At 38.5% G+C, this 23293-nt stretch overlaps 1 protein-coding gene across 7 annotated transcripts; it reads left to right on the top strand.

The window, feature by feature from the left end:
- The first annotated feature begins 1121 nt into the window (after window positions 1-1121).
- kdm4ab (lysine (K)-specific demethylase 4A, genome duplicate b) lies at window positions 1122-22359 on the top strand. 7 transcript variants are annotated; one of them, XM_074650806.1, is made up of 23 exons: window positions 1122-1296; window positions 3650-3811; window positions 4182-4357; window positions 4517-4631; window positions 4804-4997; window positions 5466-5515; window positions 5936-6039; window positions 6160-6297; window positions 6494-6717; window positions 7459-7625; window positions 7745-8499; window positions 9691-9798; window positions 9998-10112; window positions 10331-10506; window positions 11672-11885; window positions 12447-12526; window positions 14715-14770; window positions 16720-16828; window positions 17966-18157; window positions 19686-19856; window positions 19996-20115; window positions 20684-20776; window positions 20919-22359. In XM_074650806.1, exons 2-23 carry the CDS (start codon window positions 3671-3673, stop codon window positions 21054-21056), a joined length of 3636 nt encoding a protein of 1211 aa, XP_074506907.1. In that variant the 5' UTR covers window positions 1122-1296; window positions 3650-3670; the 3' UTR covers window positions 21057-22359. The 7 variants fall into 7 exon arrangements, 6 of the variants coding, with proteins under 6 accessions (XP_074506907.1, XP_074506904.1, XP_074506909.1 ...); XM_074650803.1 differs by having other exon boundaries at window positions 9995-10112; XM_074650805.1 differs by lacking the exon at window positions 1122-1296 and adding an exon at window positions 1466-1605 and having other exon boundaries at window positions 9995-10112.
- Window positions 22360-23293: the final 934 nt, after the last annotated feature.

The raw sequence follows: 23293 nt of genomic DNA, 5'->3' as shown, positions 1-23293 counted from the left end.
TTAAACTAGTGTTTTAATCATTTTAATTTTTTTTATATATATATTCTATTTCTAGACAATATATTGGTTAAATTTAAACTAGTGTTTTAATAATTTTAATTTTAATTTTTTAAATATATATTCTATTTCTAGACAATATATTGGTTAATTTAAGTTAATATTTACAGTCATTACAAAAAGATTTAAACTAGTGTTTTAATCATTTTAATTTTAATTTTTTAAATATATATTCTATTTTTCTAGACAATATATTGGTCGATTTAAGTTAACATTTACAGTCATTACAAAAAGATTTAAACTAGTGTTTTATTCATTTTAATTTTATATATTTATTATATATATATTATATTTCTAGTGTTTAATAATTTTAATTTTAATTTGTTTTAATATATATTCTATTTCTAGTGTTTTAATCATTTTAATTTTAATTGTTTTAAATATATATTCTATTTCTAGTGTTTTAATCATTTTAATTTTAATTGTTTTAAATATATATTCTATTTCTAGTGTTTTAATCATTTTAATTTTAATTGTTTTAATATATATTCTATTTCTAGTGTTTTAATCATTTTAATTTTAATTGTTTTAAATATATATTCTATTTCTAGTGTTTAATAATTTTAATTTTAATTTGTTTTAATATATATTCTATTTCTAGTGTTTAATAATTTTAATTTTAATTGTTTTAAATATATATTCTATTTCTAGTGTTTAATAATTTTAATTTTAATTTGTTTTAATATATATTCTATTTCTAGTGTTTTAATCATTTTAATTTTAATTGTTTTAATATATATTCTATTTCTAGTGTTTTAATCATTTTAATTTTAATTGTTTTAAATATATATTCTATTTCTAGTGTTTTAATCATTTTAATTTTAATTGTTTTAAATATATATTCTATTTCTAGTGTTTTAATCATTTTAATTTTAATTGTTTTAAATATATATTCTATTTCTAGTGTTTTAATCATTTTAATTTTAATTGTTTTAAATATATATTCTATTTCTAGTGTTTTAGACGTGGCTCTGAGCTCTGAATCCATCATACTCTGACGCGCTATCAGAGCCGCCCTCTGATTGGCTGAGCGTGTCCCATGCGTGTTGTGGTAAACAAAATCCGAGATGCGTGTGCATGCGTAGAAGTGGAGTAATGGAGGATAGTGATCTATTCACGGGGGGCTTAGTTTAGCAAGCTGTCTTCCTTCTTTCATGTTCGCGACTGCTGTTAACCTATTGATTTACGAGGTGTTTTACAACGCAACGGAACAACGTCTGAATCAACGTAAAGGAAGCAGTAAGTAACGCTACTTGCACGTCGAGTTTACGTCAACGGTCGTTCCAGAATGTTAGCTTCTTTAAACTCACAATGCTAATCTGATAGCTAAGGAACTGCTAACGTCGATGCTAACGGCAAGGCTTATAGAAAGAGGCGAGGACACGCGTCATCAATATGTCATAGCGACGGGGTACCACACATGCGCAGTAAAATCTGGTCTACACTGCGCATGCGTAATACCCATATCTCAATATCTAACCTCTTTCTATAGGCCTTGGCTAACGGACGGGTGTAGTCTATTTCCTGGAATAGATATCACTTGACTTGGTACGAATGGTACTTTCACTTTGTGTGTGTCTGTCAGACTTAACTCAAACAAATTGTTGAACGTCGCTTATAGGAATAAGGTAGCTATATTTTCTATATCCTCACAAAGTCGTATGAACGCTAGCTGTCTCTAAGTTTGCTAACGGCTCGTTACGTAGCTATGGTGATGTCTGTAATGCAGGAAGTAGTCCGATCCCATCACGGTGTTAACGTGAATTAGCTAATGTTAGCTTGTCTTATGACTTTTTCCCTTTGAGACAAGTTTGAGTAGCAAGTTCACTCTAATTGTGCACTACTATATTCGTGACCAGACTTAAATGTGACTTGAATACTAGTGAAAACATGTATGCTATCACACTAGCTAATGCTATGTGTCATTGCATTATACAATGTTTCCTGAGCAAGTTAGCACAATGTGCTAACGTTAGCTGGCTGGCTGTGCTTCCACATTGGGGCCGAATTAAAGAGACGCGGGCTGCAACCAATCAGGGCTGCTTATAGATGCTCCCAGTCCTTTCCAGGCTAGATTGGTCCCCGCCACAGCGAGGAAACGTATACAAACACGCACCATAGCCTACAGTATGTTCTCTCTACTATTCAGAACCAGAGATATTAAGTATATAACATTGTAGGAGTAGTGTTCAGTGTATAAAACCAATTATTTCATTTCATTTCAAAATTGATTTCGAACATGTAGAATATAAAAAAATATATATTTTTAAATAAAGAAAAAGAATGATCATACCAACAAGTCGACAGTCAGAAGCAAGTAGTATTTACATACAATGAAAAGCGTAAGAAAAATAAATTGTCAAACACTTCATGCATTGATTTATATATTCAAAAAGGAGTGAGAAGAAGTATACACTTATTTAATCCCACCCTTTCTTCATAAGTCAATTATTAATTATTAACCAGCTTCATTATTGACCCATACATATACTCTAATTAAATTTTCCTAAATTTGTCTAACTATAATTATTCTAACTATAATTATTACCTTTAATCTGTGTCATACAGAAATATAAATTAATTACTGATATAATTATCCTTATCAAAATATAAATTTGTTATTAATCCAGAATACCAATTCATTACTTATAATACAACCTAATCACAATACCAATTCATTACTTACATATTTGCAATACAACCCGCAATATATATATATATATATATATACTTAAAGATGTATTAAGCAGTTATCACTCAGGTTGCCAAGTATGTTGAAATGTTAGCTAATACGATCAGCAAGCAGTTTGGGTACTCTTGAAAATAAATGTGCAGAAATACAAAATGTTATATTATTATTATGGCTACTTGCTTAATATTGTTTTAATCAGAATCGGAAATACTTTATTGATCCCTGGGGGTGGGATTTGGATGTTACAGTTGCTCTCATATAAACATAAACATAAAACATAAAAATATTACATTTATTTATTGACGGACTGCACACACTATGTTCACTCATTCACTCTTTATCTTTTATATCTCTATTATTGTTTTTATAATGTTTGTATACCTTTACCTCTCCTGTGTTTCACTCTGTCTGCTGATGTTGCTGCTTTGACACCTGAATTTCCCTCCGGGTATTAATAAAGGTTCATCTTATCTTCTCTTATCTTATCTCATAAAGAAATGGATGAAAATAGAAATAAAGGAGTATGTAACATGTAAATTATGTACATAATGCTACAATATATCCCATAATATATGTAGAGAAATTTAAGTAACAATAAAATAAAAGTAATAAATCAGAATATAAGAAATATGTGCATTAAGACACAATATATAACATATAACCACAGTGCAAATAAGTAAATACAAAATGCTGAAAAGTGGTGGAAATAAGTTAAGAAGTAATTATTTAAATGTTGATAATTGTTCAATTAATAAACTATAGGGGTGCAGACCAAAAAAGACAGGATCCAGTTAAAAATGTCTGGCTGTAGGTAGAAAACGAATAAGGGAATAGCTGAAATACATACTCAATATTGATATCGCATCATAAAATCACAATTTCTCCATTTACAATCTGCAGGAGCTGCCATTGAGTTTTGGGATGGCGTCAGATGCGGTTTCCCAAAACCATGGTTCCAAGGGGATCATGACTTTTTACCCCACTCCTGAGGAATTCAAGAACTTCACCCGCTACATTGCATATATCGAGTCCCAGGGAGCACATAAAGCAGGCCTGGCTAAAGTAAGTACTGACACACTGCATGTGTTCACACAGGCCATATTCGCAGCCATTGTCATGTTTATGGTATCATATTTATTGGTAGTAAATAATGGTGAGCAAATGTAAAATTAAAAACTAGAAATGGTACAAGCATCAGTGCCACATTTCTGACGGCTATCAGACAATTGTGATGTCTGTATATGTTTTTTCTATAAAATTATTTAGACAAGGGCATCTGTTGTTTGATATTTTGCACACGTGGAGTGATGGAACAAACCAGCTTGTCTGAAAAATAAATAAATGTATACCTCCAAAGTTTTGCTGGTGAATAATTTTGATAAACAGTGTTACGAAAACAGAATAACTCACTGTCTACTTTCTTCCTCCTAAGATTGTCCCACCAAAGGACTGGAAGCCCAGAGACTCCTATGACGATATAGACGATTTAGTGATCCCTGCACCCATTCAGCAGGTGGTGACGGGCCAGTCGGGCCTTTTCACACAATACAACATTCAGAGGAAGGCCATGACCGTGAGAGAGTTTCGCAAGGTTGCCAACAGTGACCGGTGAGAAGTGCAGAAATGAAATACATTTAAGTTTCTTCAGTTATCAGAAAATCTATAACATCTGCAATTGAATGCTGACAACTGCATTTTTAACCTTTTGATGGTAAAAGTTAATTTATGGCGTGGTACTAATCAGATATTGTTAATGCCTTTTTATAGGTTCTGTAGTCCGCATTATGGTGACTTTGAGGAGCTGGAAAGGAAGTACTGGAAGAATGTGACATTTAACCCTCCCATATATGGGGCAGATGTTAATGGATCTCTATATGGCCCCGTGAGTTGACATTAGTGAATATTCATCAATATTGAAGGGTTTTCCGATTGCTTTCTGTGTACCTGTTGACCTGATACATAAGGGATGCTGTTAACATTACTGATCATAGTGTTGTTAATCACTGCTTCAAGTCTCATCTGTCGATCTTGTATTATCTGCTCTACTCCTGCAGGAAGTCAAGGAGTGGAATATTTGCCATCTGGACACCATTTTGGATACTGTCGAATGTGAAAGCGGCATCACTATTGAGGGTGTTAATACACCCTACTTGTATTTTGGCATGTGGAAAACCACCTTTGCATGGCACACTGAGGACATGGATCTCTACAGTATCAACTACTTGCACTTCGGAGAACCCAAATCATGGTAAGGACACAAACTTCTTTTCTTGATCAGATGCAGAAATAAAACTCTTGATTCTTACACACTCTTATATAATTCTTATATTAATCTAAACATATTTTGATAATGATTTCCCAATTCTGATAGAAACCCAGAGGAATCACAGTTAGGGATATGTGCTGTTAGATCTGGATGTTGATACACAATCTTCTCTGCCACATGGAAATGGGTGTCATTTACATAAGGGCCCTTCTACATAGAAACGGCAGGCTTCCTATTTCCTATTAGTGACACTTCAGCATTGATTCAGCAGGAAGGCCTATCCCAGAGGGCTTTGTTTTCATAAATGTGGAATAGTGAGTTGAAAAATGTGTCTCTGACTCTCTTTCAATGTAGTAATGCAACATAATCTGACAATACACTGCATAGTATATACATAAATGTATAATATCAGTTTACTGTGACTAAGAAGACTTATTTGAATGTGTGCAGGTACTGTGTTCCTCCAGAGCATGGGAAAAGATTGGAGCGTTTGGCTAAAGGTAAGAGACAAACGCATGCTGTTCACTATCATGGTCTCTAAAGCTGTGTTGACACCGCAACATTCTGGTAACCGGTGACATGAAGCTACAAACTGACGCCCAACACTTGTTGCTCCATGACGGGCGTGACACACGACACATAAGGTTGAGCTGGTCTCAATTTTTTTTCAGTGCTCAAATGACGCAGTGAAGCGCCAACCAATCATATGTTTTTGTTTCACTCTTTTTTTTCCGTTCCGTCGAAAAATATGCGGTTAGTCAGAGCCCGGTGCTATTTAAAGACATAACTACGTCAACGAGCGCTTGAGCAATGCTTCAACGGAGACCCGGCGTCAATGTTGCCGGCCATGATGGCCGTTTTGTTGCTTTTGTCGCTGGTAGTGTGAACATAGCATAACTTCTGTCTGCTCTGTCTTCTAGGGTTCTTTCCTGGTAGTTCCCAAAATTGTGAGGCCTTTTTGAGGCACAAGATGACTCTCATCTCTCCCTCTATACTGAAGAAGTATGGTATTCCGTTTGACAAGGTATGAATAGAGTATTTGTTTGTTTGTATTTCAAACAGAGGGTCTTTTCTTCATACCCACTGAACAAGTCAAATGTATAAACTGCAGTTACTTAATCTTTTTTTTGTACCTCTCCCTAAGATTACTCAGAGGGCTGGTGAGTTCATGGTAACGTTCCCCTATGCCTATCATGCTGGTTTCAACCACGGCTTCAACTGTGCAGAATCCACCAACTTTGCCACAGAGAGATGGATTGAGTACGGCAAGCAAGCAGTTTTGGTGAGGACTGCCAAATGAGAGCATAGAAAACCATACTTAACCTTATTTGAATCAGATTTTATCTTGCTAGGAAGAATGTAAACATATACATTCATACAGTATAATCAGCTATATGTTTATAGAAATACATGCAACAATGTCAACTGTAACATTCGCCATTTGACTCGCAGTCTTTTTGTGCTCTTCTTTCTTTTAGTGCTCATGCCGTAAAGACATGGTGAAGATTTCCATGGATGTATTTGTGAAGAAATACCAGCCAGATCGCTATGAGCAGTGGCTGGCAGGGCGCGATGTGTCGCCCATTGACCACACGCGGCCCACCCCAGAGGCGAAGGAGTTCCTGGGGGATTCCTATAATGACATCAGCAACAGTAACAGTAACTCCATGGAGAGCTGCGGGGAGGATGGAGAGCGGAAGGGGTGGGTCACTTACTACAGAAAAGAACAACCTTGTGTAGATGCGTTGTTGTTCAAATGGTTTATACCGTAAAATGTTTTGGTACGGCAGAGCTAGCGACGGACTTGGCGTAGTTAGCGGAAGTATACACGTGTGACTACGTCCGGTTTTCAAAATAAGATGTTAACAAAGGAAACTGCAGATACAAAATACATATAAGGAAATAAGACTAATTGGCTTAAATTCACCAGAAGTATAAAACATTACATGTCCCTTATAAATTGAAAAGGAAATACCACTAATTTGTGAGGGAATTGTCTTTATTCTTTAATTTTGGGGTTGCTGGAAAAAAATTTATGAATAATGCCTGACAAGGACTGATATATTTGACATCTCTAACTACATACATGCTAAAAAATCAAACATTCTTACTGTATTAATTTAGATATTTTCCAAATTAAAAGTCCCTGGAAGTGTATGATTCAACTTTTTTCCATGGTCTAGTGTTAAAAAGTTAACTAAAATCGAATCGCAATACTTAAAAATCGCAGTACATATTGAATCAGCACCCAGGTATCGTGATAGTATCGAATCGGGAGATAGGTGTATCATCCCAGCCCTAATTGGCAATGATATTGAAAAAGTCATTAAATTCTAGTATTAACATTTGTCACGGTTTCATTTTACAGCAACAGAAAAGACAAATGGTTTCCTATTCTCTGCTGTTTTAAATCGTCTTCCCTGTGTCTCTGTTTGGTCCTCAGCGCTACACAGAGGATTGAGACCAAGAGACACCGAGTGTGTCTGGAGTTGCCTGAGGAGGTTGTTCCCAAGGATGAAGATGAGGAAGATGTGGTGCAGTATGGGAAGCGTCCCAGGCTAAGTCTTTTACCTCCACGTTTTACGTCACAAGATGGCAAGAGAAGTAAAGGTATCATCACCTGTGCATCATCTTCTAGTTTCCTGTCAGGCAGCTAAGCCTCTAATAATGTTTGAAAGTGCATTTTTCATCCTCACATCCTAAACAGAGACCTCTGATTTAATTTACAGGCCCACCAAAGTTGGTTGTCACCCCAACCAAGCTCACTTTATTGGATCCGTTTCACAGAGGCCTGACCCAAAGTAACAGTGATGTAAGCCGTACCCCACATTATACCAAGACTCGCGCACCTGCGATCTCGTCTCAGTCCAAGCCCAGAAACGGACATCTATCGGTTTCAACGCTGCCTTCGTGGACAGAAGCCACCGCTCAGCCTGCCCGCAAAATGGGGGTAGCCAGCCTGCTCTTCCACAGGACTCTGAGTCCAAAAGACGCTCTTCAAGTGCACAGCTACACTCTAGAAAAGCAGCAGCAGCAGCAGCAGCAGCAGCAGCAGCAGCAGCAGCAGCAGCAGCAGCAGCAGCAGCAGCAGCCCCACACACAGCTGCAGGTGCACAGCTATGCCAAAGAGCATCTACCCCGTCATCTCCAGCACAAAACCTGTACACCGTCAAACACGCAGGTTCAGCCCTCGCCACAGCCCTCGCCACAGCCCTCGCCACAGCCTTCGCCACAGCCCTCGCCACAGCCGGAATTAAAGATTATTCTTACCAAAGTGGCACCGATTGAATCGGAAGCGGAGAGTCTTGAAGAGCTGGACCAAAAGGAGGACAAACCTGAAATACCAACGCCTGTTGAGGATCAGGCTGAAGAGGAGAAGCCTGAAGTTGAGCCCACCAGCAAGTCTGCTGCCTCTCCGACTCAAACGCCACTCAGAGAGTTGAGTAAAACAGAGACGGAGGCCCCGAAGATCAACAAGCGAAAGGTCTGTTTGTTTGTTTTTTTACTTTGGTATTTTTTTACTAGAAGATGCATGACAGAACGCTCATACCAAAGATGCAACAAGTGAAATGTGATGTTAAAATTAGGGCTGTCAATCGATTAAAATATTTAATCGCGATTAATTGCATGATTGTCCATAATTAATTTCAATCAACCGCAGATTAATCGCACATTTTTTATCTGTTCAAAATGTACCTTAAAGGGAGATTTGTCAAGTATTTAATAATCTTATCAACCTGGGAGTGGACAAATATGCTAGCTTTATGCAAATGTACGTATATATTTACTACTGGAAATCAATTAAAAACACAAGACAATGACAAATATTGTCCAGAAACCCTCACATACAAAAATATGCTCAATCATAACATGGCAAACTGCAGCCCAACAGGTAACAACAGCTGTCAGTGTGTCAGTGTGCTGACTTGACTATGACTTGCCCCAAACGGATTATCATAAAATGGGCAATGGGTGTGTAAAGGGGAGACTCATGGGTACCCATAGAACCCATTTTCATTCATATATCTTGAGGTCAGAGGTCAAGAAACCCCTTTGATAATGGCCATGCCAGTTTTTCCTTTGCCAAAATTTTTCAGTAAAGTTCAAAGTTATTTAGCCGCCTTTGCGACGAGGTAGTATGACTTGGGTGGTACCAATGGATTCCCTGGGTTTTCTAGTTTCATATGATGCCAGTATCTTCACTCTAGCTTTCCCAAATTGCGTTAATGCGTTAAAGAAATAAGTGGCATTAAAACAAATTTGCCTTATCACTTTGACAGCCCTAGTAAAAATGTTAGTCTTGTTCACTGTGGCACACGCATGTTTGAGCACAGGTTAGGTTCTATTGTAGCATGCATTATCTTTTTGTGAACTTAACACCAAACTATCCAAAGTAGCTTGCTTTCACTCTGAGCATATCGCTTGTTAAGTTCATATTTAGTGCTCATAAAGGTGTGTCTTTGCTTCATATTACTGTTGTGCGTGTAGGTATTAACAAAAAAGACGTTTTGGTGGCTCTGTACTGGTGCATTTTCCTTGCATGATGTTTGCATACTACTACAGCATTATTACTAATTCTAATAACACAGCTAATCTTGGTGGCAGAATACATTTTATCAGGCATTATTTCCAAAGTCTGCCCTGTTAAATGTTATTCATGCTGTTCAAACTGCAGAGTAACCAAGCCCCGCTTGTGGATAGTGGCATTGTCGTCCTGAATGACACCATTCCCGTCAGGAAACCAGTCCATGATGAGGTGAAGCCGATCGCTCAGAATCATTACGTAAGTAGTTACTATAGCTGTGAGTAAAATCTCAAAGGGATATATGGACCCAATGTTTATCTGGAAAATGGTATGCATACCAGTACAGAGCTCCCAATATGTCTCATAATTGACTTCATGACAACTGATGTTATTGCCCATCGCTACAGATGCAGGATAATTCCTGTTTTGTCTTGCTATACATTTCTTGCTCCAGCAGGTGTCAGAAGAGCAGTCGTACTGCAAGTCAGTTGTGAAGAAGCAACAGCAGCAGGCTCAGCTCTGTAAGCTGCCCCGTCATCACCCTCTAATCAGAGAGGCGAACAGTGACGACGGTACGCAGTTGTTTACTTCATCTGCATAATGTTGTGTGGTGCCAGTTTACCAAACACCATATTTATAGTAATAATCTTAGTGCTTGTTCTAATTAACTTTTCTTTCCATTTTCTTTTTTCTTGTGAACTTTTCATGACTTAAATCTCTTTCTCTCCACCATCTTCCTCCTTCATTCACACTTGCGTCTCTGTCCTTCATGCCATCATTCTATCTGTAGATGAGTTCATAGATGAGGAGTTTGATCAAGAGGAGAAGGAGGACTGGGCAAAGCCGCTAGCCCAGCTGTGGCAGTGTCGGCCATATAACCCTCAGGCAGAGAGGAAGTACAACAAGAACATGGGCCAGGAGGCCCCCTACTGCTCCATCTGCCTGATCTTCCACACCTACCATCAGGTAACGACTACAAGCATGTTACGCTCTTATGAAGTTAGTTCTGTTACTTAATGTTCTTATTACCATCGTTTTGCATCTATATTGAGTGGACAGTCGTGGTTATCAGCATTTCATACACTGTTGTCATTTATGGAAATCCAGCCATTTCAGGGAAAATGAGTGATGAACTGTGTGGTGCAATGATTTTTCAGTGTTGATGAACTGGGACCAGATAATACAATCTTTTTGATGTTATCAAATAGGGGTGTGAATCGTTCGGTATTTTACAATTCAATTAAATTTTGTTTCTTGGGGACAGGATTCAATTCAAAATTGATTCTCATTTCAGTACAGGGGTGCCAATTTCAGTATCTACTCCAGTCTGTTGTGTGCTCATAAAGGCGGTATGGCAAATTATGGCATGAAAGCAAAGTAAAGTGTGTGTGTGTGTATAAGATTATGTGGTTTGTATATTTGAAAAAAAAAGGTTTGTGTTTCTCAATTCTCAGTGACTTCAAGAATGAGTTTGCATAAATAAAATTGGTAGATTTAGGCTAGCTGCCTTTTTATTTCTCACAAGCCAATTTCAAAAATACAATGTACACAAAATAACTGTAAAACGGGTATTTTGTGTGATTTTTCAACAACTCACACAATAACGCTTTACACAACTTTGTCTTGGTGTGTAGATGACTGTCAATCAGTAGCAATATCTAGGTTCTTTTGTAGAATTAAAAAAAAAAAAAAATAGTTTTTCGGAAGTTGTGAATTGTTTCAGAATCTTGATTCTTACGTGAATCGCCCCCCCAATATCAAAGCTAAAGTCAAACACAGATGTCTTTATTATCGCTTTACTTAAATTATGGCTGATGTTTGTTATAATGTCTGTTGTAGAAAGAGCTAGGATGTGAGATTTCTTTTTAATGGTTGTTGCTTATTTGCAACAACAAGTTATATGTATATTATTTTAAAATAGTTTTGCCAAGTTAAATATCTCTAAAAGATTAAAGTTCTAAATGAAACAAATGTCTCATTGGCCATAGTAATGTTTGGATTATGTTAACATAGTTGTGCATTAATTTAACACTGATTAACACAACAGGTTTGAACGTGTCTCATCCAGTTCTAACTGAGGTTTGGATCCATCAGATAGATGTATAACAAGCGTTTCTTTTTTCCCCTCAAGTCCGAGTCCAGTAGTGGGAGTGCCGACGTGATGTTGGTGAACCGTCCTGGGGGCCGCCAGTGGTCCAAGCCACTCATCCCTGAAATGTGTTTCAACACCCAGTCTAGCAAGACGAATGATAACGGGGAGGCACAGCTGTCTCACCCTCATATAGCGGAAGACGGGACCAGCCGGCTGGTCAGCTGTGCTCAGTGCTGCGTCCGCGTACATACCAGTAAGCCCCTTTTTCTGTAATGAACAGGTTACTATTAAAGTATGCATTGGTAGGAACACTTCAGGGATTGTTAAATGGAACACATCTTACTTACATTGTATTCAGATCTATTTTTATTCTTTAGGAAACCACCACTTAGTGGTTATTCTTAAAACTACTGTTACACAGTTAAATCAAAAACAGCCATTACTAAAGATGATTATGGATAAATATGCAAACACACATGTGCCACACTAAATCATTCAGCCAGTAGTGATAAGAGCTCTTACACAGCATTTACACACAGAGCCTTTCTGAAATTAATTATTTTGCTGGATGAAGTGCTATTAGTTTACTTATATTTGTAATGTTTTCTTATTTTAGTTAACTTGTGTCTTTTCCAATCATAATTTATTTTAGTTTTATTTTGCTCTAGCCTGGCTTGGTCGTTTTATAGCCTGATCACTTATTTATTTATTTTCCCCCCCAATTTTCTTAACCAGTCAAATATGACTAATAATAAGCCTCCTGTGAAATGAAGCATGTGAATGTGTGACATGATCTTTTTCTGTTCCTGTTCAGGTTGCTACGGTGTGTCTGGGGATGAAGCAGAGCTAGACGACTGGCTGTGCGCCCGCTGTGACGCTGGGGCCATCACAGAGGTTAGTTAATTGGGCTACTTATAATAGATAATCTTTATTTTGATTCAAATTATTTGAGTTGCTCATCATACTGATAACAGACAAAGTCCAAAAAAACAGCCGCAGAGTAGCTGTATCCCTCCACCAAGTTATCTTTTATTATAGAACATTTGGTGAATGTTCAATAACATCAACAAGGCAGTTTCACTGTCAGGAAATCCAGCGTCACGGATTATGATCAACAGTAAGCACAGTGAGAAAACTGGTTGGAAAATCCTGGAGAAATGGGATTAGTGCACCAATGTTTGATTTATGTATCAGTAAAAATAAATACATTTTCTTAACAATGAAATTGAATGCACTGGCCTCACATGTGTCATGTCTGCAGGTGTTTGTTTTTCCAATTAAAGGTCCTAAATAGTGAAAACAGTTGTTCTAGGGACAGTTTAGAGTGAAAACCACACGGTGGCACATGGTGCAACATTAAGAGTTTAATATTGAAGAAACAGCTGTATTCACAGCTCTCTTCCTCAGATGATGGACCAGTGCCAGTGGTTGACAGTCATTGTCACCAGTATGTAATAACAGAAGATCAACTTTAATGATCCGATCCTATGCTGGGCATTTTTTAAATTTGAAGTGAATTGCTGCTGCTCCAGTTGAAACCATTGTGCGTATCATGATGGCGTCTTTCTTTTACTGCAGTCCCATGTTGCTGTAGATCAAACAAAAATGTATGTCCATGTGCACCATATTATGTCAGTCCTTCTTTTACCTAAAAGCACAATACAAACTATTATGTACCTTTACTGAACTAATAGTTTAATATAATTGACAACCACAGCAGCGTTTGTCACAGTTAATCTAAACTTGTCTCTCTATGTTACAGCGTCCTTGATTCTGAGACAGTGAGAGTGTTCACTTCCCTTGTCTGTTATTGTTTGGGGAATTTGTTTTTATCTTTAAATTCCCGCTGCTTTCAGCATTCCTGTTTCCTCAGAACAATAGATTGTTGTGAAAAATGTCAGGAATGTGGTCCAACTGTGGCACAAACGCCTTCGACCACCAGTGGGCAATGCTTCACTTTATAATTCACTGTGACACGTCAAAGGACTTTGGCTTCACACTGTTCCTGTTAAAGTATTTTTACATATATAATTATATTAAGGATTATAGTCATTTACTTTATTGAAATATTAGACCATTGAATGCTGTGTGGATTTTCCTTAAGGAGTTCTAGCCATTCATGATGTTATTAACAAACATGGGGGCTAAGGATGCACCCATCAAGTGTTTTCTTCCCCTTATTACTGTACTGAGCCAACTGACCGTCTTTTAAGGGATTCCTGTAATATTCAGTATATTTTCTAGGGCTGCCCGCTCTTAGACTAAGATTTCTTTAGTTGATTAGTTGTGTTTTATGCTTTTTCATGCTGAATAACTTATTTCCAAGAAACTTATGCGCACATCTCTGGTTAACACAAGAGTTAAAGTGGTGCTTTTGTGTGATTCTTTGTGTAGGAACTCAGTTTTACAGATCTGTCTAATCTGTCTAATCTGACTAATCGATTAGTCGACAAAATCGTACTAGTGTTAGTCGACTAAGAAAGTCTTTGGGCGAGGACAGCCTTAGTATTTTCCCATAGTGATTTGTGGAATATCATTAGAGAAAGGTGTGTTTGAGTAGAAATGCTGTGGCAGGAACAGGATTTAAATAATACAGGATATACGGAAGTTGTCAGTCAAAAGCAGCACTTTAGAGGTGAGGGGAACTTTGATCACATATAGGCAAAGTGACTGTTTTTAGTCCAGACCTGGTCGGTTCACTTCACTCCCTGACAGCGTCCTCTTTACTGAACCTGACAGCCTCAGTTTATTTATTATTGCCACTCTGCCTTTCACTGACTCGCAGTGTTGTTATCCCTTAGAAGGTTTTAAAAAGGTGCATTCAGGCGTTCCTGACAGCTGCTGCACCAGGTATGCAGTGGATTTGTGGATTTAAGGATTAGCAATAGATTGAGCTTTATATAGCTGATACCTATCCATGTGATCCAGTAGAGGAGAGACTGTGTTATCCCCAGTTTAAGATATGAATAATATAGAGTAGAACATCATGTATCCAAAGCATCAGGATTTAGATGTGATGAAGATAAAGTGGTCAGATGCCAGAGTTAAAATAACACATTGTTGTGTGTTTTTCTTCCTCCAGGACTGCTGTCTGTGCTCCTTGAGAGGCGGCGCTCTTCAGAGAGCCAACAATGACAAGTAAGTAATACCAGCACACAGTTTCCTTTTGAAATAGGATTTACTGGACATTAGACAGTGAGGGGTCAAGTCTTATGTGGAAACCAAAGAGTTATTAGTTATAGGGAAGATTGGTAGGGAGTCTGGTTTTATGGGACAGACAGTAAGGTGGTTATTGTTTGGACTTTTTATTTACACCTACTCGTGCAGCATGAGGGCAGCACCGAGTGTTTCTAGGATGTTAAAGTGCCGTTGCTTCTTCTTTAAAGAAAACCCTTTTCAGCTGACCCAGTGCCACATTTTCTTTTCTAAGAAAAGCTTGTCTCCCTTTTTTAATTGAATGTCTTCGTGGTGACAGTCATAAACTTGTGAACGTAAGTAAAGGCAAGAAAAAGTGCTCGAGAAGGATTTATGATGTTTACAAAACAGCCCAGACATAGTCGGACTGGTTGGTACACAACAGATTGCTACCCGTGCCTACCATCCACTCTCCTTTTGACCACTTTAAGTCTGTTTCTTCAGTCTGTTACTGCTAACATCCATCTGGTGGAACAAGCCCTTCTAGCTAAATGTTGTTTTTAATGCAAACATGCACAGTAGATGTGTGCGGTTGTTACACACCCTCAGCCTGTGGTTACACTTTATCGCTCAGTGTAGAGCACAGTAAGTGTATGTCAGTTTAAAGGCAGGAAACAGGTTTCGTTAGAAGCAACGTTTTCCTGTCGACCAACTATCACAAATGGCTTATGACAGCATGGGACTTCTTATTTTTATGCAGACTAATCCACTATATCATTCATTTAGCAGTTAGTATCTGGAACCACAATAAACTACTTTTCTTTAATGTGCTGGATGTTGAATAATTGGTGTTCATCTAACCACTTATTGAGCACGTGGATATCAGTTAACAACATTGTTTTTTTAAAATCACCCGTGACTGGTTATTTTAAACCACATTGTTTAGTTTATAACAACAAGATTTTGTCAAGCTACTTTTTCCAATGTAAATACTTGGTTGCGTCCGAAATTCCATACTAACATGCTATTTAGTACGCTAAAGCAGTATGTGAGATATTTTAGTATGTCCTAAACCTTAGTATGAAACCAGTAGTATGTGAATTGCATACTATTTCCAGTGAATTATTACAGTATGCAACGCTGGGCACTACAGCGGCATAAATATCACACAATGCAATGCGGTAGTGACGACAACATTCATAACGGATGTTGAGGGACAGCTCTGTAACATCAATAACGCTTCAATTTAACTGTAAGTATAAGATTCCACTTTGCTAGGCGTAATATTTATATTTTAAATTAGTTCAGACTTTGATTCTCACAAACCGTCATTTTGGTCACATGAGGTTGGCACGGGTTGCCACGGTTATGTGTATCCAACCCGCAAGGAGGCTCTCAGGAAGTGACGACGTAAGCTACTGCTCACTGCGTCCGAAAATATACACACTACTGTTTATTCACAGAAAAGTATGTTGAACGATCGTACACCTATTGGGTATGTAGTGCATAGTATGCGATTTCGGACGAAGCCCTTGTCTTTCATGCTCAAGTTAAAACCATTTGATCAAGTGACATAGTTTTATATGGGGATATTTTTGGCACATTTATTAATCCTTGAACTGAACACAATCTTAATATTATAAGATTTATCAATAATTTCATCCCTAAATATGTATTTGTCAATTTGTTATAATCCCAGTCCAATATTATAGCTTTTGTTCTTCTATTTAGAAAATAAATGTAGTAGTACAAGTTGTTGTAATAGTTTTTTATGGATCATGTGTAGACATTAACTTGTAGCCCCAAAGACAAGTTAATGTCTAACCATAATGTTTAATTGTTTAATTGTGTAACCACATTGTTTAATATGTGCTCTAACGTTTCTAGGAACATTGCACCCTGGACATTGAATTGTTTGTCTTAAATCCTCTTTATGTTTGCCTTTCACCCAGGTGGGTTCATGTGCTGTGTGCCATCACTGTGCTGGAAGCTCGCTTTGTCAACATCACTGAGCGAGGCCCCATTGACCTCTCTGCAATCCCACTGCCACGGTTCAAACTGGTAAGACTCACCACAGTTACAGCGGCCTGCTGTACGTTTTGGTCTAACTGCCTTACTTCGATCAGGAGTAGAGATGTTAGATTCAATTATTAGTTAAACAAGTTGATTTTTTTCTGGGTTAATAAAAGATGGTATCAGATCAGTGCATAGACTGGCGTAATCGGCGATACCTGTTCCCGAATTTTGGGCAGTATCGGACGCAACAACTGTATGTTGGAATCTTTTATTGGCACATACAACAACTCTAATCCGGAGACCTGTTTTGTAGCTGTAGACATGAAGGTAATACTTGAAATCAAACTGTAGTTGCCCTGCCTCGTTGCTGAGTTTCTCTTATTCAAAACTGTTCTGATATCAAAATTCATTGACGTACATTATCATGATGCCGATCTACCTATTCATGGCATTGTGAGTCGGGACTATTGTTCCACCGCCAAGTATTTTTGATCCATACACAGATTAGGTTCTTGGTAAACCGAGTTGTACAGTGAAGACATCTGTTTGTGGTTCTCACTGAGGACACGCACTTCACCGAAACTGCTGTGGCGCCTGATGGCTGTCCTTACTCAGTTTCACTTCTCAATCTGCCCCCTGCATGTTTCTGAATAATGGATGATGTTTCAACTACGCAATGGAGTTTGACCACATTTGATAAAAAAAAAAAAAAAAGACGTCATAATACACAGAGTTTTTACTTGGAAATGATGTGAAAGGCAGACAGTGTGTGTGTGTATGTGTGTGTGGGTGTGTGTGTGTGAGTCATGCACAAACAGACTGGGAGTAATGTTGGACTTGGTTCACAATGGTCGGCCTTGTCTCCATTGTTACGGGTCTTGATCTCAGTGGATTTACTTCTAAATAAGTACATATGATGTCATAACCACGTTAAATTATCAGAAGGAAGTTGTGTAATTTCCCTCTTAACATATCTGTGTTCCAGTTCGTGTCTGGGTCTGCCTGCCTTTTACTACTTTTGACAGCTTTTTTTTTCTCTCCTCTCATCCTCCCCGCTTGGCTTGTTTCCTTTCTCCTCCTTTCCTTCCCCTGCACTTCCTCTGCTTTAACCCGCCACTTGTAACTTTTCCTCTTGACCGCTGTTGACCCCCCCCTCCACGCTTGTCTTTGTCGCCCTGGTAGAAGTGTTCATACTGCAGGAAACGGATGAAGAGGGAGGTGAATGGCTGCTGTGTCCAGTGCTCCCACGGGCGCTGCTCGACGGCGTTTCACCCCACCTGCGCTCAGGCAGCTGGTATGCTCATGCACCCGGATGACTGGCCGTTCATTGTCTTCATCACCTGCCACAGACACAAATCGCCCGTCATACCTGAGGTAACCTAATGGAATCTCAGTCAGGCCAATAGTAACGAATTAGGTGTGAAAGGTCACATCATTTTATACGCTATCTTGAGAAGCTGTGATTGGATTTTGTTTTTGTTTTTTGTGAGTAAAGGGGGTCAGCTGGAACATTTCCTTGCTAGAAGAAACAAAAAGCCAATCACATGAGACATGTTGCTCTGTGTCTGATCTCACCGCTTTGCTTGAATTAGGTTGTTTAGCTGAGAGGTAATCTGAAAAATCTGTACTTTTCTCTGTTTTGAGTAGGGATGGGTATCGTTAGGATTTTATTGATACTACTACTCTTATTGATACTCCTATCGGTTTGGTTCTTTATCGATACTCTTATCGGTTCTTTTTCATTTAGCTTTTTAATATATTATTTAATACCGCCGTCTCTCTGCTCTGCTATTTGCTGACTTCGCTCCGTGTGTTTGTGTGTGTAGTTGGAGGAGCGAACGTTGGAGCTTATCAATACTTTGGTCTTTATTAATTTTGCACCGGTGCTCGTTTAATACCAGGTGTCGGTACCCATCCCTAATTTTGAGCTGCATTTGAAGAAATTAGATGAAAAAGACAAGTTTACTCTCTTAACTTTTGAGAGTGTATTTTTCTGCCAGCTGTTCTATTTCACAAATGTCGCTATGTTGAAATAACGTAGTAAGTGGTATTTTTCTCATTTTTCTCACTCGCCTAGCTTAATTAAGCTTCATATAATTTGTATATTTACAAGTATGCAATAAGGTTATAATACCATAATCATTTTTACTGTCATAATTGAAGCTTGTTTACACTACTGTTAAGGACTGTGTTGTTGTTTTTGTGCTTTCCAGAATGTAACATAATGTATAATTTCCAGTCACATTTTAATTTGAACATAAATCTTTTTCCCACATTTCATAAGATGGATAAATGCGCCTAACTTGGTGCTAAAATATCTCTCCGTGTTATTGTAGATTTTTGACAAAGAGGATCTTTTGTGAAGATGGTCTAATTAGCCTTGCATGTTAACTTCCTGCGCTGGTTTAATCGGCTCTGCAGCACAGTGATACTTGGAAGACTTTTTTTCTAAACTCTCAAACCACCGCAGGGATTCTTACTTTTGTACATGTTCATGCTGCTTTGATTCACTAATTGGAGGAGACAGACATCTGTTTGGTCCTGTCAAGAGATATGAGGCGACAAAATTAATGCTCACGGAATGCAAATGAACTGCGAAGGTTTCTTCTTTGCTGCTGTGGTATTGAGATAATTGACTGCAAGTCTGGGCTCGTTTGTGTAAATAGTAAGCCATATTGTTCAAATGTATATTGTACCATAAAGCAGAGAGCAATATAATTCCCTGGGTACACATTACTGACCAAATATTGTTTTAATCATTACAGTAGAGTAATCCTCGCTGAGTTATCCTTATAGACTCGTGCTGTTTATTTTGCACTAACAACCACTTATCTTTCATGTGGCAGTAAAGCGCTGTGGAGTGATAAGCTTTCAAGTGTAACGCTCAGTTTCTGTCCCCCAGCGCAACAAGGCGTCCATGCGCGAGCTGGCAGTCAAGCAGAGGGTGATCTGTAAAAACAAAAACGGCCGTTACTACCACAGCGAGGTGGTGGAGCTGACCACGGCCACCTTCTACGAGGTTGTGTTCGACGACGGCTCCTACAGCGACAACCTCTTCCCAGAGGACATCGAGGTTAATAGACCTGTTTCCAATCATTGTTTACTGTCAAGTGAAAAGATGTTAAACTTTTGCGAGACTTAAACAACATTTATAAGCTGATATAATCTAAGCTCCCTCATCACACAACGTTCAACATTTGCTCTCTTTTCAGAACCGCGACTGCGTCCGGCTCGGTCCACCCACCAAAGGTGATGCTGTTAAAGTGCGATGGACAGATGGGTTGTTATACGGAGCCAAGTTCATGACGTCGCACTCCATCCCTATGTACCTGGTAAATCCCTTTCTGTCTTACTGGCACTGACATGGATAGATTGTATTGAAAAGGCTTACTCGGTTACCACATCAGAGAGTTATGTTTCTCTACCTCAAAATGTGGGTGGTGTGGTGGAAAGTAAAAATGTTGTGACTCATTAAAAATTAATAATTTTGCTCATCAATATGTGATGTCTTAAAGTGAAGTGCTTTTGGCCCAATTATGCAGTTTCTCCTCTAATTATGTTTGGTGGAGAGAGCAATGATGACGTGACACAACAGCCTGCATATTATTGTCGTTTTACCACCCAGTTAAAGACTTACTCAGAAGACTCAGAACACTTGAATGACAATATAATGAAAGGTTATTATGGAATTTTTGCCCAATTATGACAAAAATACACTGCCTGCTACCGCTTTATAGTGATTTATTGCAGCATGTGAGTAAAGTGCTTAAATTGCCATATAACAACGTAACTATTTAAAGCAACAGTCATGAAAATACATGGTGGTGAAAGGAATTATCATGCACATTATACTGTATGTATATTAATGGTTTCACTTTCTACATGTGTGTGTACATTCAGGTGGAGTTTGAGGATGGATCACAAATGACCGTAAAGCGAGAAGACATCTACGCTCTAGATGAGAATCTGCCCAAACGAGTCAAGTCACGAATGGTAACGTACAATCCTCCATTATATCAGAAGGCCACTGAACCTTTTATGTTAAGACAACGCGTTATGAAATGTGCAAGGTGTGACATAAAACACATTTTTTTAAAGCAAGCACTAATTTCTGTTTCTGATGTTTGTTCCTCAGTCGGTGGCGTCAGACATGCGTTTCGAGCTCTTCTCGCAGGGCGACGTCAAAGAGAACACCAAAAGGCAACGGGTCATCAACTCTCGGTACAGAGAGGACTTCATCGAGCCCGTCATTTACCGAACCATCATGGAGTGACGGCTGTTTCCTTTTCTCTCTCTCCTCCTGCTTTCCACCTCATCAACTCATCGCAGAGAGGTGCAGCTCCAGATCTTTCTCTCTCGGTCTGGCTTCTCTGCTTCTGGCTACTGCTGATAGGAACGACCCCCCTTCTCTTCTTCCTCCTCCTCCTCCTCTTCTTCCACAGCCTGTCAGGCTACATATTTATAAACTACGGCTGGGACTTTAAATGACTTTTGTCTGCATTAAATAATATTCTTTGACCTACGTTTTCCATCACACCCTGTAGATTCTGTTTTCTTCCTCCATTTCCTTATTTTTTTTCTTCTTTTTCTCAGGAAGAAGCCATCAATGAATTATTAAATATGGAAACGGTTGGACTATCTAACTGGGGCAATATTTTTGTTTCTCTACCAGCACATTTAGCAGCTTCACACATTATAAAATGGACAATTTTTTCTAATTTAGTGACATTTCTTCTATAAATGACCTTTTGCTCTTGACATACAGACTTGTGTTATTTTCATAATGATGTATCATAATATTTTGCAGTGAAGAAAAATTGTGTTTGGGAATGAGGTTTTAAAGGAAGCGTCATCAGGTTTTTTTCACTCATGAAGTTAAACAAAGGCAGAGCTATAAACTTTGAGCCAATCAGCTGTTGACTACAAAACCAATTAGATGAATCAGAACTGTGTTAAGTTGTAACCCCAAAGAAATTTCATAATATCTCAATGTCACCTTCTGACACATCTTTAGATTGTACTTATGATTCATGTAATGCGATGCATGGAGTGATACGTATGTCTTCTCATCGGTGTGTCAACGTGCGTCTACTGTGAGGAGAAGAGAACTAGTTTTAAAGGCCCAAGCCTTACATTTCAAAGGGCCAAAGCATACTTTGGTTTTTGTAAAGCTTAAGGTTTATTATGACTATTGTAATTAATTAACTTTATTTATGCGAGTGCATTGAGTTTGAAAACAAAGCTATTTTTGTCATGTCCTTTTCACAATCTGTAGAAAACCTCAGATGTATTTATATTTATTATATAGATAGGTTTTCAGACATCCTGTTTAAATTGTGAGACTCTCTTCTCCTGTGTTGGGACTGGAGGGTGTGAATGCCAATCTGGCTCCAGTCCCTCTCGAAAACAAAAAGCACTTATTTTTACCTCCCGCCATGGGAGATTTACCATTTTGTCAACACGTGGCCTCCACTAAGATTAGATTTTTTTTGTGTGTTTCTGATAAAGGCTAGCTCTAGAGGTGAACATTGTAACCAGGTTCTAGTTTGATCCCAAATAAACTGAAAAATCGGTAAGAGGATCATTTCCATTAGTTTTCTTTGAGTCCTTTGTATCCGAAAAGTTGCTGTGTTCTCAGGAGGACGTGGTGTGCAGACACCTTTTTAGCGATACTTGTCAGGTTTCATTTGGGCCCATGTCCAAGGCAGCATCAGATCTGTACAGGCTTTGTAAACATCAACTGTTTGAGTCAAGTTTAGAATAAGAAAAATAACCTACTTTCTCTACCTGTACCACACTCAGAAGGGAGCAGATCAAAGTGCTGAGATCCAGGCAGTATTTCCATGAGAACCAGTACAGTTTTGCAGCAGGCTGCATTTCTTTTCCTCTCTGGTGTTTTTGAACTAGTGGTATTGGATGTCTCAGCCAGAGGGCCTGCAGCTGTGCCAAAGCAGCACGGGTCTTGTGAGGTGGAGACCGCTGCTGGAATTTGATTAGATGGATGGCTCCTGGCTCTCCGTATCACTGCACCCTTTACAACCTCTATGAACTCCAAAGTTATCAGACATGTCAGATCTATTATAGCTGTATTGGAGTCTTACAAAAATATGTAAACTAATTTGAGGCTGAACTTGGTAGTTATCCGGCATGCATCCTCGGTTGCTCACTCGTAGAAACGGTTAATAGGGTTTACAGTTGAGCATGTTGGATGGTGTACATCTGAACCAGTGTAAAAACTGTATTTCCTTCAAGGCCTTATCAGTCAGACCACACGGTAAAACGGAGGTCATATGGCAGGGGTGCCCAATACGTCGATCGCGATCTACCGGTCGATCGCAAAGGTAGTGTGGGTAGATCGCATGGCATTAAAAAAAAAAAAATTTAAAAATAGACGTCAGCCTATCAGAGCAGATTGAGAACTGTATGTCAGAGTTTGACAGACGCTTTCAAGACTTTGTTTTACTGGAGCCAGTCGCTACATTCATGTGCTACTCTTTTCGGGAAGATGCT

This window comes from Sebastes fasciatus, chromosome 11, assembly GCF_043250625.1.
Source record: "Sebastes fasciatus isolate fSebFas1 chromosome 11, fSebFas1.pri, whole genome shotgun sequence".
Lineage (NCBI taxonomy): Eukaryota > Metazoa > Chordata > Actinopteri > Perciformes > Sebastidae > Sebastes > Sebastes fasciatus.
This window is presented reverse-complemented; position numbering and strand designations above follow the sequence as displayed.

Excerpts from the sequence above, each read along its gene's own strand:
- kdm4ab (XM_074650803.1), top strand. The coding sequence starts at position 3,671 with ATGGCGTCAGATGCGGTTTCCCAAAACCATGGTTCCAAGGGGATCATG. Across the intron at positions 9,799-9,994 it reads CGATCGCTCAGAATCATTAC|CAGGTGTCAGAAGAGCAGTC; the intron begins GTAAGTAGTTAC and ends TTCTTGCTCCAG. Across the intron at positions 14,771-16,719 it reads CAGAGAGCCAACAATGACAA|GTGGGTTCATGTGCTGTGTG; the intron begins GTAAGTAATACC and ends CCTTTCACCCAG.